This window comes from Corythoichthys intestinalis, chromosome 4 (assembly GCF_030265065.1).
Source record: "Corythoichthys intestinalis isolate RoL2023-P3 chromosome 4, ASM3026506v1, whole genome shotgun sequence".
NCBI classification, from domain to species: domain Eukaryota; kingdom Metazoa; phylum Chordata; class Actinopteri; order Syngnathiformes; family Syngnathidae; genus Corythoichthys; species Corythoichthys intestinalis.
In genome coordinates, this window is record NC_080398.1 from 63,043,525 (window position 1) to 63,056,193 (window position 12,669).

Consider the following 12,669-nt stretch of genomic DNA (forward strand, 5'->3'; position numbering starts at 1 on the left):
ACAAAAGTATTCGCACCCTTTGAAAAATCATGTGATGCTTCTCAAATTTGTGTAATTAACAGCACCTGTTACTTATCTGTGGAACATAACAGGTGGTAGAAATAACGAAATCACACTTGCAGCCAGTTAAAATAGATTAAAGTTCACTCAACCTCTGTCCTTGTGTGTACCACATTGAGCAAGGAGAAAAGAAAGACCAAAGAACTCTCTGAGGACTTGAGAAGCAAAATTGTGAGGAGGCATGGGCAATTTCAAGGCTACAAGTCCATCTCCAAAGACCTGAATGTTCCTGTGACTACCGTGCGCAGAGCCATCAATAAGTGTAAAGCCCATGGCACTGTGGCTAACCTCCCTAGATGTGGACGGAAAAGAAAGATTGACGAGAGATTTCAACAAAAGATTGTGTGGATGGTGGATAAAAAACCTCGAATAACATCCAAACGAGTTCAAGCCGTCCTACAGTCAGAGGGTACAAATGTGTCAACCCATATCATCCGTCGGCGTCTGAATGGAAAAAGGACTCTCCAGTAGGATACCCAGGAAGACCCCACTTCTGACCCAGAGACATAAAAAAGCCAGGCTGGAGTTTGCCAAAACTTACCCAAGAAAGCCAAGAACGTTTTGGAAGAATGTCATCTGGTCATATGAGACACAAGTAGAGCTTTTTGGGAAAAGGAATCAACATAGAGTTTACAGGGAGAAAAAAAACGAGACCGTCAAAGAAAAGAACACGGTCCCCAGTCAAACACGGCGGAGGTTCCCTGATGTTTTGGGGTTGCTTTGCTTGCTCTGGCACTGGACCGCTTGACCGTGCGCATGGCATTATGAAGTCGGAAGACTACCAACAAATTTTGCAGCATAATGTAGGGTTCAGTCTGAGAAAGCTGGGTCTCCCTCAGAGGTCAATGGTCTTCCAGCAGGACAATGACCCAAAACACACTTCAAAACGCACTAGAAAACTGTTTGTGAGAAAGCACTGGAGACTTCTAAAGTGGCCAGCAATGAGTCTAGATTTGAATCCCATTGAACACCTGTGGAGAGATCTGAAAATGGCACCCTTCAAATCTCAAGAGACCTGGAGCAGTTGGCCAAGAAGAATGGTCTAAAATTCCAGCAGAGCATTGTAAGAAACTCATTGATGAATACCGCAAGTGGTTGTTCAGTTATTTTGTCTAAAGGTAGTGCTACCAAGTATTAGGCTGAGTGTGCCAATGCTTTTGTCCGGCCCATTTTTGGAGTTTTGTGTAAAATGATAATGATTTAACTTTTTGTTTATTCTCTTTTGTGTTTTTTCATTGCAAGCAAAATAAATGAAGATATTACTACCAAGGCATTTGTAACTGCAATCATTTTCTGGGAGAAACTGAGCATTATCTGACAGAATTGCAGGGGTGCCAATACTTTTGGCCAACATCATGAGGTCAATGCCTGCTGAAAAACCAATGTGCAACATACGGTAATCCCAAAAGTTAATAAATGACATACAGTACTTACTGCTTGGACTCACTGTGGCACACTTCCAAAGTGGGGTCATTATAAATGAAAGGAGCTTCAAGATCATTTATCCGGACCCTGTAGATTCGGCACTGTTTACTGTTCAACTTAATTCTGTTAAGGTTGGCTACTGTAGGGAGTATAGTCAGCTCAACATAGCCCTGGGTGACAAAAAGAATAGAAAAATCAAGAACTGCATCATTAGTTACTGTTGATCAGTGTTAAGTTGATCCAACTATACCGGTTGGGTAGCAAGTCACAAAAATAATGGGAGGCAATGAAGACTAACAATTAGCGGGTAAAATCTCCGATGTATAAACACTATAAAAAGACCGGAGGAGGTTTCGAGAGAAGCTTCAAATATGATTTGGTGACAAATTTTTTTCTCCCAATAAACGTTGGCCTAATGTCTTCAGTGAAACACAAAGCTGTGATCTGCTAAAAGTGATCGCAGCAAACCCACTATACTACATTCAGATTTTGTAAAAATCTTCTCTAAATGCACAGAAATTGTCAGTAGAAGTTAGCATGAACAAAAGGAGCCTCGCAAACACTGTGTCAGCACGAATCCAGGCTTTCTTCGGACCGTCTGGTGTTCTGTTAGAGTAGCCCTTTTGTTCATAAACTGCTTTTTCACACATTAAATGTTGCTCAAAGTGCTTCATAATACTTTGTTAAAATTATAAAGTTACACTGGACTGCATTTGATGAAGCTTTGTGGCCGCCACCTATTTACGTAATAAAATGCAGATTCGTGGAACATTTATGTCATTATTACTGGGTTCCTACAGGTTTCTTTAAGTTAAAGACTTTTTAAGACCTAATCAATACCATTTTAAAAACTTACCTATTTACCTATTTCACAGCCATATTGACATAGAAAAAAAAAAATCCGTGAATTTGTGTTCATTTATTTCTCAAAAGTAGACATAAGGAATGTGTGCAAGATGTAAGAATGCAGCAAATTGAATAGGCTACACACGCGACACCACCAATTTTGGCTACGTAAGCCGTTTTGTCGGCACCACAAGTAAAAATGTTGGCAGTGTCTGAGTCTGGGAACATGTACCTCAGAAATGCCTTCATTGCCATTGTAGGCATTGTGTTTAGCAATGGTTTGCAGAGTCCACGATACCTCTACTTTAATGGTTGCTGTGGACCTAAACGATCCACTCTCGCAAATCCACTAGCAATCGTAGCTTGGCTGGGATGCAGCATCTAGCCAACTCGTGTTAGCTGCTGTCGTTTTACTTACATTAGCAGCTTGCTGGCTGGCATGGCTTTAGCTTCTGTCTCTTCAAGCTCATGAATATCTTGCTGGCTCAAACAGGCAGATTGAAAACGCCGGCAATGGAGGGAATTTGTTTCATTCCTCTCATGGAGGAACACACAGCAATCCACTGGTTTGAGCCAAAGGCGAATGGACTGTTTACTCAACCACGCTTCGTTGAATTTACATTTCTCCGTCTCGCTAATGAAGAAATGTAGGACTAGGTGTTAGGGAAAAAAAAAAATCTGCACCTGTGTATTGTAGAGCATGACATTTTGTCGAGACTACCACTCGCGACACAGGATTCTTGTGGTAATCACGCGGGACGAGATTAATACTGTAATTTTATTAATCCCGTGATGAGGACGTAAATGAAAGTCAACGGGAGCGTGGAGGAGCTGTGTGACATCGATCTGTATAATAACGGTAATCTTTTTCAACTGGTCGCACAGCACACCAAATCGAAGAAGCAGTTATATTTGTGGTCATCTTTCAGTGAGCCAATGCCGTTTTCACTTGGGTTAGCAACTCAAAAGGACTACACAATATTCCATAATCCATAAGTGTTCGCAATTGCCGATTCCGACCCGCAGCTGCGTTGCGTTCTCAATTATTGGCTCCTCTGCCCTGTTTATTTATTTAGGCTACGTTATTTAATCAAAACGACAAATGACACTTTTGAGGAGTGTTCGGCCATTGACAATGTTTGTTCGATTGTATTATTGACTTTGCATTGAAATGCATGCCTTTATTTTTGTGACGCTTTCACGCTCGAGTGGTGGCGCACTTGCACACAAGGAACGTCTTTGCTCACATAAGGAAAAGCGCGCTCGTGCGCAGGAAAAAGAAGCCGTCCAGCCGAGCGAGAAGGGTCTGACTGCAGCCGGAGCCAGGCTACAAAGCATGGCCCTCCAAACCACGCCTGCTGTTGGTACAGTGGCGTGAAGAATTGGTTTACTGCACTGTGAAGTTTAAAGGGTTTTTGGGATGATAGGCCCTAGCCCAATTCTTTACCCTAAACTTAAGTAGACACAGGCGTATTGCAGATGTTGCGATAACTAGATTGTAACCTTTGCTATGTTTGGAAGTCATTTAATGTTGTGAATCAACCGCTAAAATTGCTCCCGTGATTGCATTATTTCCCTTCCGTCCATTTTTGACATGCGAGTTTTAAAACTGTTCCATCATTTAAAGATGGATTCAAGTTAAGTCAGTTCGCTACAACAGAGCCTTCCTGAGGAGTCTACTGGTTTAAGATGGCGGCTGTTTACTTACGCCAGCATGTCTGTCATTTCACATCTAGTTCTATATACATGTAATTTCTATGAAAAGCATCAGATGCTACCACCGTAGCATCATGTGAACGTAAATTGTAGCAACGTGGGCGTACTTTGTATGAACGCGGGCGTAGTTTGTAGCGGCTGTAGTCTGGTATTATTGGTCCAGCGGAGCGATCGAGCAAGAAAGGGGAAAACAGCTCCGAATCGGTGCAAATTGTTGTTCCTGTTAAAATATCAACAGGGGCAACGCCTTTATGTATTATCTTTTGTATTGTTGTTGTGTTTTCATTCGCGATCAGACATTTAAAGTCAGTTGTGTAGTTGTTTGGATGTGCGGATGCTAGCGAACGCATGCTAAATGTTTGTAGCATCATTACTGTATTAGCAGCTCATTATCATCGCGGATTTATGCTGTTGCAAACATGTCTGTTCCTGAGGATGAAATTCATTAATTTCATTTCTATTTTTAGTTTCACTCTTCAAGTGATTATCAACGTGGAATAAAATTTGCAAATCATCCCGACGTCTTGCATCGTCATTTGGGAGTTTAGCTCACTGCATAGCCAGGACTGAGCTATAACGTCTTGGCGAGGACAGTACAAAGAGAAATGAGACATGGAGAAGTTACACATATCATAAATTTTAAGAACTAGATATAGAAACTCAATACTTTTTCAAGACTTTTTAAGGTATTTCCAAATTCATACAGTCAATGCTTTTAAGACTTTGTAAGACCCTGTGGGAACCCTGTATTAAAATGGCACAAACATCCATGACAGTGGTACCTCGCTACTTCGTGCTTCAAACATCGCACCCTCAGTCCACCGTGGATTTTTTTTCAATCCAAAAAAAAAAAAAAAAAAAAAGCAGCAGGATTTTATAGAGCTGTACCCTCCGATCACTCTCCCTCCTGAGGCGTTTCTTTCTCACCAGGCAGTTGCAGCTTGTCAACGTAAACGATGAGTGACAAGGGGGCTGCTTTGAAGTGGCCAGACAACTACCTTTCAAAGGCTGCCGCCTCGTTTAACTTTTTAATCATTGGCTGTGAGGACTCACTCAATGAAGAATTTTATCAAGATTTATACTTTGGAGAAAAAAAGGGAAAATTCATGTCTTATATGCATCTCTTTCCAATGAACACACCCAATTTTTATTTAATATATATATGGCGGAAAACGCTCAGGTGACTTGAAGTTCCGCTCTGAGACCCCCAATTTGACCACATCTCAAAATTGTATCACACATGCATATAGGACATTATTGGAAAGCATAAAATCTCAATTTTCTGGGGGAAGAAAAATTTTGTACAGGACGGCATTATCTTAAAAAAAATTTTTTTTTAAAGTTTAAACAGCAAAACCCTATCTGGAGGTGAGAGCACGCGAGAGCAGAATTACAGACGCCATGACTTTAACAAGATATTTTCACATGCTTACCTTGTTTCGATCCAAAAACTCCATGTAGCATGTATCACTGAGTGTCAAGACACAGCAGTGAATGGCCACAGCTGGATTTTTGAGGGGATTTTATGGGTGAAACATCTGTAACGTCTGGGACGTCTGTAAACGGGGGTTTCCAGGGTAAAACGGACAAATTAAAATAGTTCGGGGGCTCAATGCGCCATGAATCTGCTATGGCAGCATACAGATACTGTACATATACTGTCAAACACAACAGTTGTTTTGGTTTAAAATACAGCAGTTTCTTTTAAAGAGGAGTTCCAAGAGCAGAAACTGCTTTTTCAGTCGTTTTCTCCGCCATATACTGTATATTATTTTTTTTTATTGTAAATAAGCAACATCTCTACTTTGCGGATTTTGATTATTGCTGTGGTCCCCATTAACCATGAAAAACAAGGGATCACTGTAGTCATCGGAAAATGGTATGACAATACTGTAAATGTACAATGGACCTTTCTCAAACTCCGCCCCCATAACGGCCACTGACCAATCATACGTCCTTGCAACCGTTCTTAAAAAGGCACTGTACAGTCATCTTGATTATTTCTTTCTCAATACATATGCAATATGTGCTGAAAACATGAAATTATGTGTCGCCGGTGGCCAAGCCAACTGTCCCCCTTCAACGCAAGTTTACGTTGCCTCCGTATGGGAACCTTGCCTGGTGTGAATGCATTTTAACACAGAGCCATCCTAGCCAAGGGTCACTGCACCGCTGATAATGTACATTCTACTTGATATCTACCATTACACTGCAAGTATTCAGAATGTTGTGACCCGCATGGGGTGAAATATTTATACTCACAATAACAGATTTTCTCTGGAAGTTGATGTTGTTGATGCACACCACCTGATGGGTTGTATAAAAAAAAAATAAAAAAAAAAGGCACAATAATGAGTACATATCCAAAACATACACACACGCCCACGAACATAAATAGACGTGCACACACATAAAGAGAGACTCATTTTTTAAAAAATGAATATCATAGGGAAGTTGATTTATTTCCATAATTCCATTCTAAAAGTCTAAATTGTATAGATTACAGAATTAGGGCCCACAATTTGCGGTATAGCCCAGGAAAGATGCCCCAGGACACCATATGTCATCTCATTAGGAGTATGCCCCGACGTTACCAGGCACGCGTACAAGCACGTGGGGGCCACAAACACTAGTGAGAATCATTTTGTGTTCCTACGATGACATTTTGCCAAAATGGAGCAGTCGGCTGCATCATTTTTTTCACTTTTATTTTTGGGGTATCTTTGATTTCCCCATCCATAGGGTGATCATTTTCATTTCTATCCAAGTATGTGGCATAATTTTGTTAATAATACAATACAAATTCACATACTGGACGAGTAGGCCGTTTTTTTTTTTTTTTTTTCCTCTGTATAGTCTGTTCAGTGCATTCGATTGCAAACCATTGTAAACCCTAACTCTCCATCCACCCCTCAGCAATAAGTACAATTTTTTTTTATTTTTTTATTTTTTTAAAGTATTTTAGTTTTTTGTACTAAGTATTTTAAGGTGAATTTCAACTTACAAGGAAATTCGGGTTATATTACCAGTAGAGGTGACAAAATATCGAAATGGTGATATATCGCAATACGTTTTATCCTAAACGTTTTTGATATGCTTCCACTAAGAATCGATATATCGTTTCAAAAAATTGTTTTAAAAAATCTTCTGGAGCGGTGTTTTTGGTAAACCATTGGTTGCCATTGACGGCGCCAGACGTCCAATCCATTCTGACTGAGAGGGCACAAATGTTCATTCAACCCTGCCGGCCAAAATGGATTGGATGTGTGGTGCTGTCAATGCCACTGAAACCAGAGAATTCACTATTAGTCTTCCTAATTTGGGAGGCGTTTAGAGGTCACTTTCTGTTCATTTTGACTTACTCACTTTTAATTTGGGGCATTCTTAGGTCACTTCCTATTCAGTAACAGAAAAATCAACAGGGAGTCACCCATAAATGCCCCAAAATCAACACGAAGTGACATACACATGCCTCAAAATCAAAAGGAAATGACTTGAAATGCCCCAAAATCAACTCATTAAAGTCCAATTCTATTGAAGTGGGATGGATGTCAGCAAATGAACAAAGTGATGCTATATAACAGAGGTGTCCTTTACGTCGATCGCGACTTACTAGTCGATCGCAACGCTAGTGTGGTTAGATCGTGGCATCAAAAAATGTAATTATGTAGTTTGAGCAACATATCTGGCTATACAACAACCCCGCCCCCACCACCTGCTGCTTAGTTAGAGTTAGATTAGATAATGATAGTTAAGTTAGATAACGGGAGGTTGTCTCCTTGAAAAGTACATTTTGGAGCAAAAAACAATGAGCACCCCTGCTGCACGGTATCGTAGAATGATTTCCTGACTAGGCATGTGCCGGTATGAGATTTTCACGGTACGATAACCGTGAGCAAAAATACCGCGGTTTCACGGTATCACGGTATTGCAATTATAGCTCCAAAATTTTGAGTTGTATGGGTTTAAAAAAATAATAAAAATAAAAAAATTCCATTGAACAGGATTTTTTTTCAAAACATATTTGCAAATAGGAACATGAATATAATGTGAAAATAAATAAACAAAAAATAACATATTTTATATAAAATTAAATTAATAGAACCTAGATTATACCCACAGCCACAGCTCAAGTTGCTCAATATTAGAGTAAGAACAAAATAATTGCTATAAAGAGTAAAAAGACTTCTAGATAAAATTAAAAATATATACTGTATGACTTTTTTTAAGGGGGAAGCTCAAGTGAAGTTTCGCCATTTTCAGCCACTGTGTCAACTCTAGTCTACATGATGCCATGCCTTTGTGTTAAAAAGAACAAAGAATTCATAAGTTAATAAGTTAGTTGAAAATGTATAAGTTAGTTTTATAAATTAGTTAAAATGTAAATAATGTTGAGGAAAGGTTTCATCTAAAAAAAAAAAAGTGAGGAGTGAGACCTCCTTTTCTCAATTAGCGATCTTTGACGCGATTCTTTTTCTTCCCCCCTTCATTCAAGCCTGTCTCTCACTCAGCGGCTGTGAGACATAAAACCACAACGAAGCTGCTCTCCCAGCTTAGCCTAGGCTAACATTCGTCTTTGTAAGTTTTAGTTAGTTTGTATATTGAATTTGAAAGGAAAATGTGCGTTTTGTTTTTGGCGAACTTTTTAATGGTGCTACTGCTATCCTGTTGAACCTAATCACACGTGGAAAAATACAATTGTACAACGTTTTAAATGTATTCATTTGTATATTTCACCACGATTTGAGTGCTCAATAAATTGAAGAAAAGTACGCCTTGTGTTTGGAGGATTTGTTTGTGGGTTTGCTGGCTGTTTAGCAGAATAGCATCACTGACACTCAAGGCAACAAACGGGAAGGGGTGGGCGCTGCCGCACCAAGCCACTTCGGCTGCATTTTGGCACATGAAAAATAGCGAATACCGTACTAAGGTATGACGGAAAATTTTAGTGGTTTTGAAACCGCGACGTTTTCACACCACGGTAAACCGTGAAACCGGTAACCGGCACATGTCTATTCCTGACCCATGTATCAATAATACTTGTATCGCCATATCGTGAAATAACCGTTCTTGTGAGCCTTGTATTGCGAGCTACACAGGGGTTCCCACCCCTAGTTGTCAGCATAAGAACGGAAATTGAGGACTCCCTTTATATACATACACAGACACACATTCAAGCAGTTTTTAAGTACATTCAAGACCAATTTTCCTATTTTTCATCGTACAAATAAAGGCTATCACAACTATTTTTTTTTTTTTTGTGATGAGTTCTTAATCAAATATGGTACCTTCTCCCAAATACCCAAATGTCTTCCAAAATGTTCTAAGACTCAAAGTGCTTGAGAAATTTAGTTTGAAAGATTACAATTCTGAAAACTCTGCTTTAACCTGTGACGTTCATACAGCAAACGCGGACTGTATTTTCAGTAATGTTCATATTGAATGACGCATGTTTCACATGTGGTAGTTGTTTCACTCTTGAGGATCTTTGAAAGTTTCTGTGCGAAAAGGTTTACATTTGTGTCAGTGGCGGATATAGTAAAGATGCAGCTGACAAAATCCATGCAGAAACAGCAAGTGTGTAAAGATTGATCTTAAAAGTTGACTTTCTCTTAATTCTGCTCAGTGCACTAGCACAGTCAACTGCAATTCTTTTCTGATTGAAGGTATACAGTCAAAATCAACAAAATAATTCTAAAAATGACATAACATTAAAATGGGTTAGATGCACTGTAGGTTTAAAAAAATATATATGTATATAATAAAAAACAAATACATCTAATAGAAATATTTTAGCCTGAATGCACTTCTACAGTGAGTTTCTACCCCAGGTAGAGGAGTTCAAGAATCTCGGGATCTAGAGCGTGAGATCGGCAGGCGGATTGGGGCGGCGTCCGCAGTGTTGCGGGCCCTTAACCGGTATGTCATGGTGAAGACGGAAGGAGAAGCTCTCGATTTTCCAGTCGATCCACGTTCTTTCCCTCACCTATGGCCATGAATTTTGGAGTAATGACCGAAAGAACAAGATCATGGATTACATCTCTCGGATAGCCTGGGAACGCCTCGGGATTCTCCGGAAAGAGGGCTGTCTAGGTCCCTTTGCTGAGGCTGCTGCCCCCGCGACCTGGATAAGCGGGAGACAACGAGAACTTGGAATCAAATTGTTTTGAGGAACTTTAAGGCGATGCAAAACTGGACATCAGGCACTAAGGAGCATGAAGACTGCTTTGCAAGCCAGATGAAGAGAAAAGAACAATTCGGACGTAGGAGCAGTCTGCATTCAAAAAGAATGGCACTAGCTTATCCCTTAGACTTTTTTGAGCAACCACCTTTCACATAAGGTCATTTGACGGGGTCATTTGAGTAACTTTATTTAGAGGACATGAAAAATACTCAATTAGATTAAACCGAAAAGTTGCCTCGTTTTGCACCACTTACCAATTTCTGTTCAGCAAACAATCATACCTCACCATTTGGTCATAAAAACCAAGCTCGGACTCAGGAGTCCCTACACTGTGAGTTTTAACTGATATGTTTATATAGTCATTCGTCCGATACTAAATATTGCATTGACATCACAGTCCGGGACATCATCGGCGAAAAAATATTTAAAAGAAAAACATTTATTGCTGTATTCGCTGTTAGTTTACAAATGCGTTGTGTAAGGTTTTTCATTCCACTATTTTGAATGAATCCTGTTACTGTGGATGAATTTTTGGACACAACTAAATTCCTCAAGCCCCCAGGTCATAGGAACATTAAAAGACTAGTGCGTACTTGTGAGAAGGTACCATATAACTATTTGATTTCGGCCTTGTCTATTCAGATACAAATAAAAACATTTGGGATAATCTGTAAGTGAATACATGTTACTTACACCTCTCATTAAGGAATTCATGCTTACAGAAAACAATTATACTTATAATTTAAAGGGTCGTGGACTCTCAAATCCTTTATCCCTTTTCCTGTTCATCTTCGTTTCTTTATCTCTGGCGAAAAGTTCCGAAGCCAGCTCAACCAGGTCTCATCAGCTGAGTAGTGATAGGAATACGGAAAATCCCAACCAGAAGAGGGTACAAGAAACACAAAAAGACTCAAATTGATAAGACGTAACATCAGTTAGTTATCACGCAATGCAATATATAACCTACCTCATCAATCAACTTGGAATTGTTGGTCAGGGCGTGTTTTCAAAAACCACCATATCAGCATCCGGGATGCAACACGAGCAACAGCTAGCAAACATGAATTGGGGTAAAAATAGATCAGTATATCGATCCTAACGAGCTAAAGAATACGTATCTAATTTTTGTTGTTGTTTTGACTTTTCATTGTGGTTAAAAGGGGGGGGGGGGGTCAATTCAACCTACAGTTCAGTAATTTTTGTTTACCTAAAGACACCAATGCTACAACCTAAAGATATCGATGCTACTTAAGATTTTGTTTAGCAGCAGCATTATTTTACAGACACAAGACAAATTTTGAGACGTCATTGTGAATTTCCTTTTAACCACAATGTCATAATTTTGCAATTCTACTTTGAAAGCAAACCCCGATTTAATAATCTGAATAATAACAGGATACGATAGGTTTATTCAAAAGGTTTGGCGCAAAGCGTTCGGCAACGTATGTTGGACGGCAAATTCAGTGGGACAAACCTCAACAATATCGTCGTAACCCTTAAAATTTTACATTAAACTATGCAGTGCATCAATAAGTGAAGCGAAAAACTTTGGGTTTGTCATGAAATTGAACCCCGATACTCACCTCAAATCGTTCTACAAGAATCTCTAAAGGTTCTGCTGCTCTTCTTCTTCGTCGTGGTCTTCTTCTACTCCCAAGAGAGTTGGGCTACAATGTAGACCATAGGCATCATGTAAAGGTTAGACGCCTCGTGGACCACTTGCACCCAGAAATACGGCCGCCATCTTGGCCCGGTCGTCTGCAGTCTGCATCGCTGCCTGTCAAGCGAAATAAAGTCACAGCACAATAAATCAGTCACACTTCGCTAAATACTTCATTGATTTTCACGCGAATTTTTACTGCAAACGTCATATAATGAGGCCTTAAAAAAAAAAAAAAAAAAAATTAATAAAAAAAGCTTTTTTCCCCCCTCAAATATTTCAAATAGAATCAACAGTATAAAAGTTTATACTCATGTGGAATTTAGAAATTGAATTATATTTTGCAAAACACATGACGCAGTACTGTGAAACTGTAGAAACAGAAAATGAAGAAAACTTTAATCAATGATATAGCTAACAATAATAATGGATTAGAGAATTCAACTATAATAGTCAATGGTAGCACAGTTATATACATTTTAATATATACAGTATAATAGAAATTGCATTACTATTGTATTCATCATAGTATATTATCATAGTATATATATATGTATATGGCGGAAAACACTCAGGTGACTTGAAGTTCCGCTCTGAGATCCCCAATTTGGCAAAATTTCAAAATTGTCCTATATGCATGTGTGATACATCATTGGAAAGCTTAAAATCTCAATTTTCTGGGGAAAGAAAAAATTTGAACAGGAGGGCATTTGGAAAAAAAAAAAAAAAAAAATTCAAACCCCAAAGCCCTAACTTGAGGTGAAAGCATGAGGGGGCA

At 39.2% G+C, this 12,669-nt stretch overlaps 1 protein-coding gene across 1 annotated transcript in view; it reads right to left on the reverse strand.

Moving 5' to 3' along the window:
- taf2 (TAF2 RNA polymerase II, TATA box binding protein (TBP)-associated factor) overlaps positions 1-11,944 on the reverse strand; it is a 125,873-nt gene extending 113,929 nt beyond the window's left edge. Inside the window, exons 1-5 of the mRNA XM_057833537.1 lie at positions 11,815-11,944; positions 11,199-11,282; positions 10,970-11,078; positions 6,310-6,363; positions 1,495-1,655 (exon numbers count right to left, since the gene is read on the reverse strand). Of these exons, the coding sequence (XP_057689520.1) occupies positions 1,495-1,655; positions 6,310-6,363; positions 10,970-11,020 (266 nt within the window). The 5' untranslated portion in view covers positions 11,021-11,078; positions 11,199-11,282; positions 11,815-11,944. The remainder of the gene's footprint in view (positions 1-1,494; positions 1,656-6,309; positions 6,364-10,969; positions 11,079-11,198; positions 11,283-11,814) is intronic.
- Between the last annotated feature and the right edge of the window lie 725 nt (positions 11,945-12,669).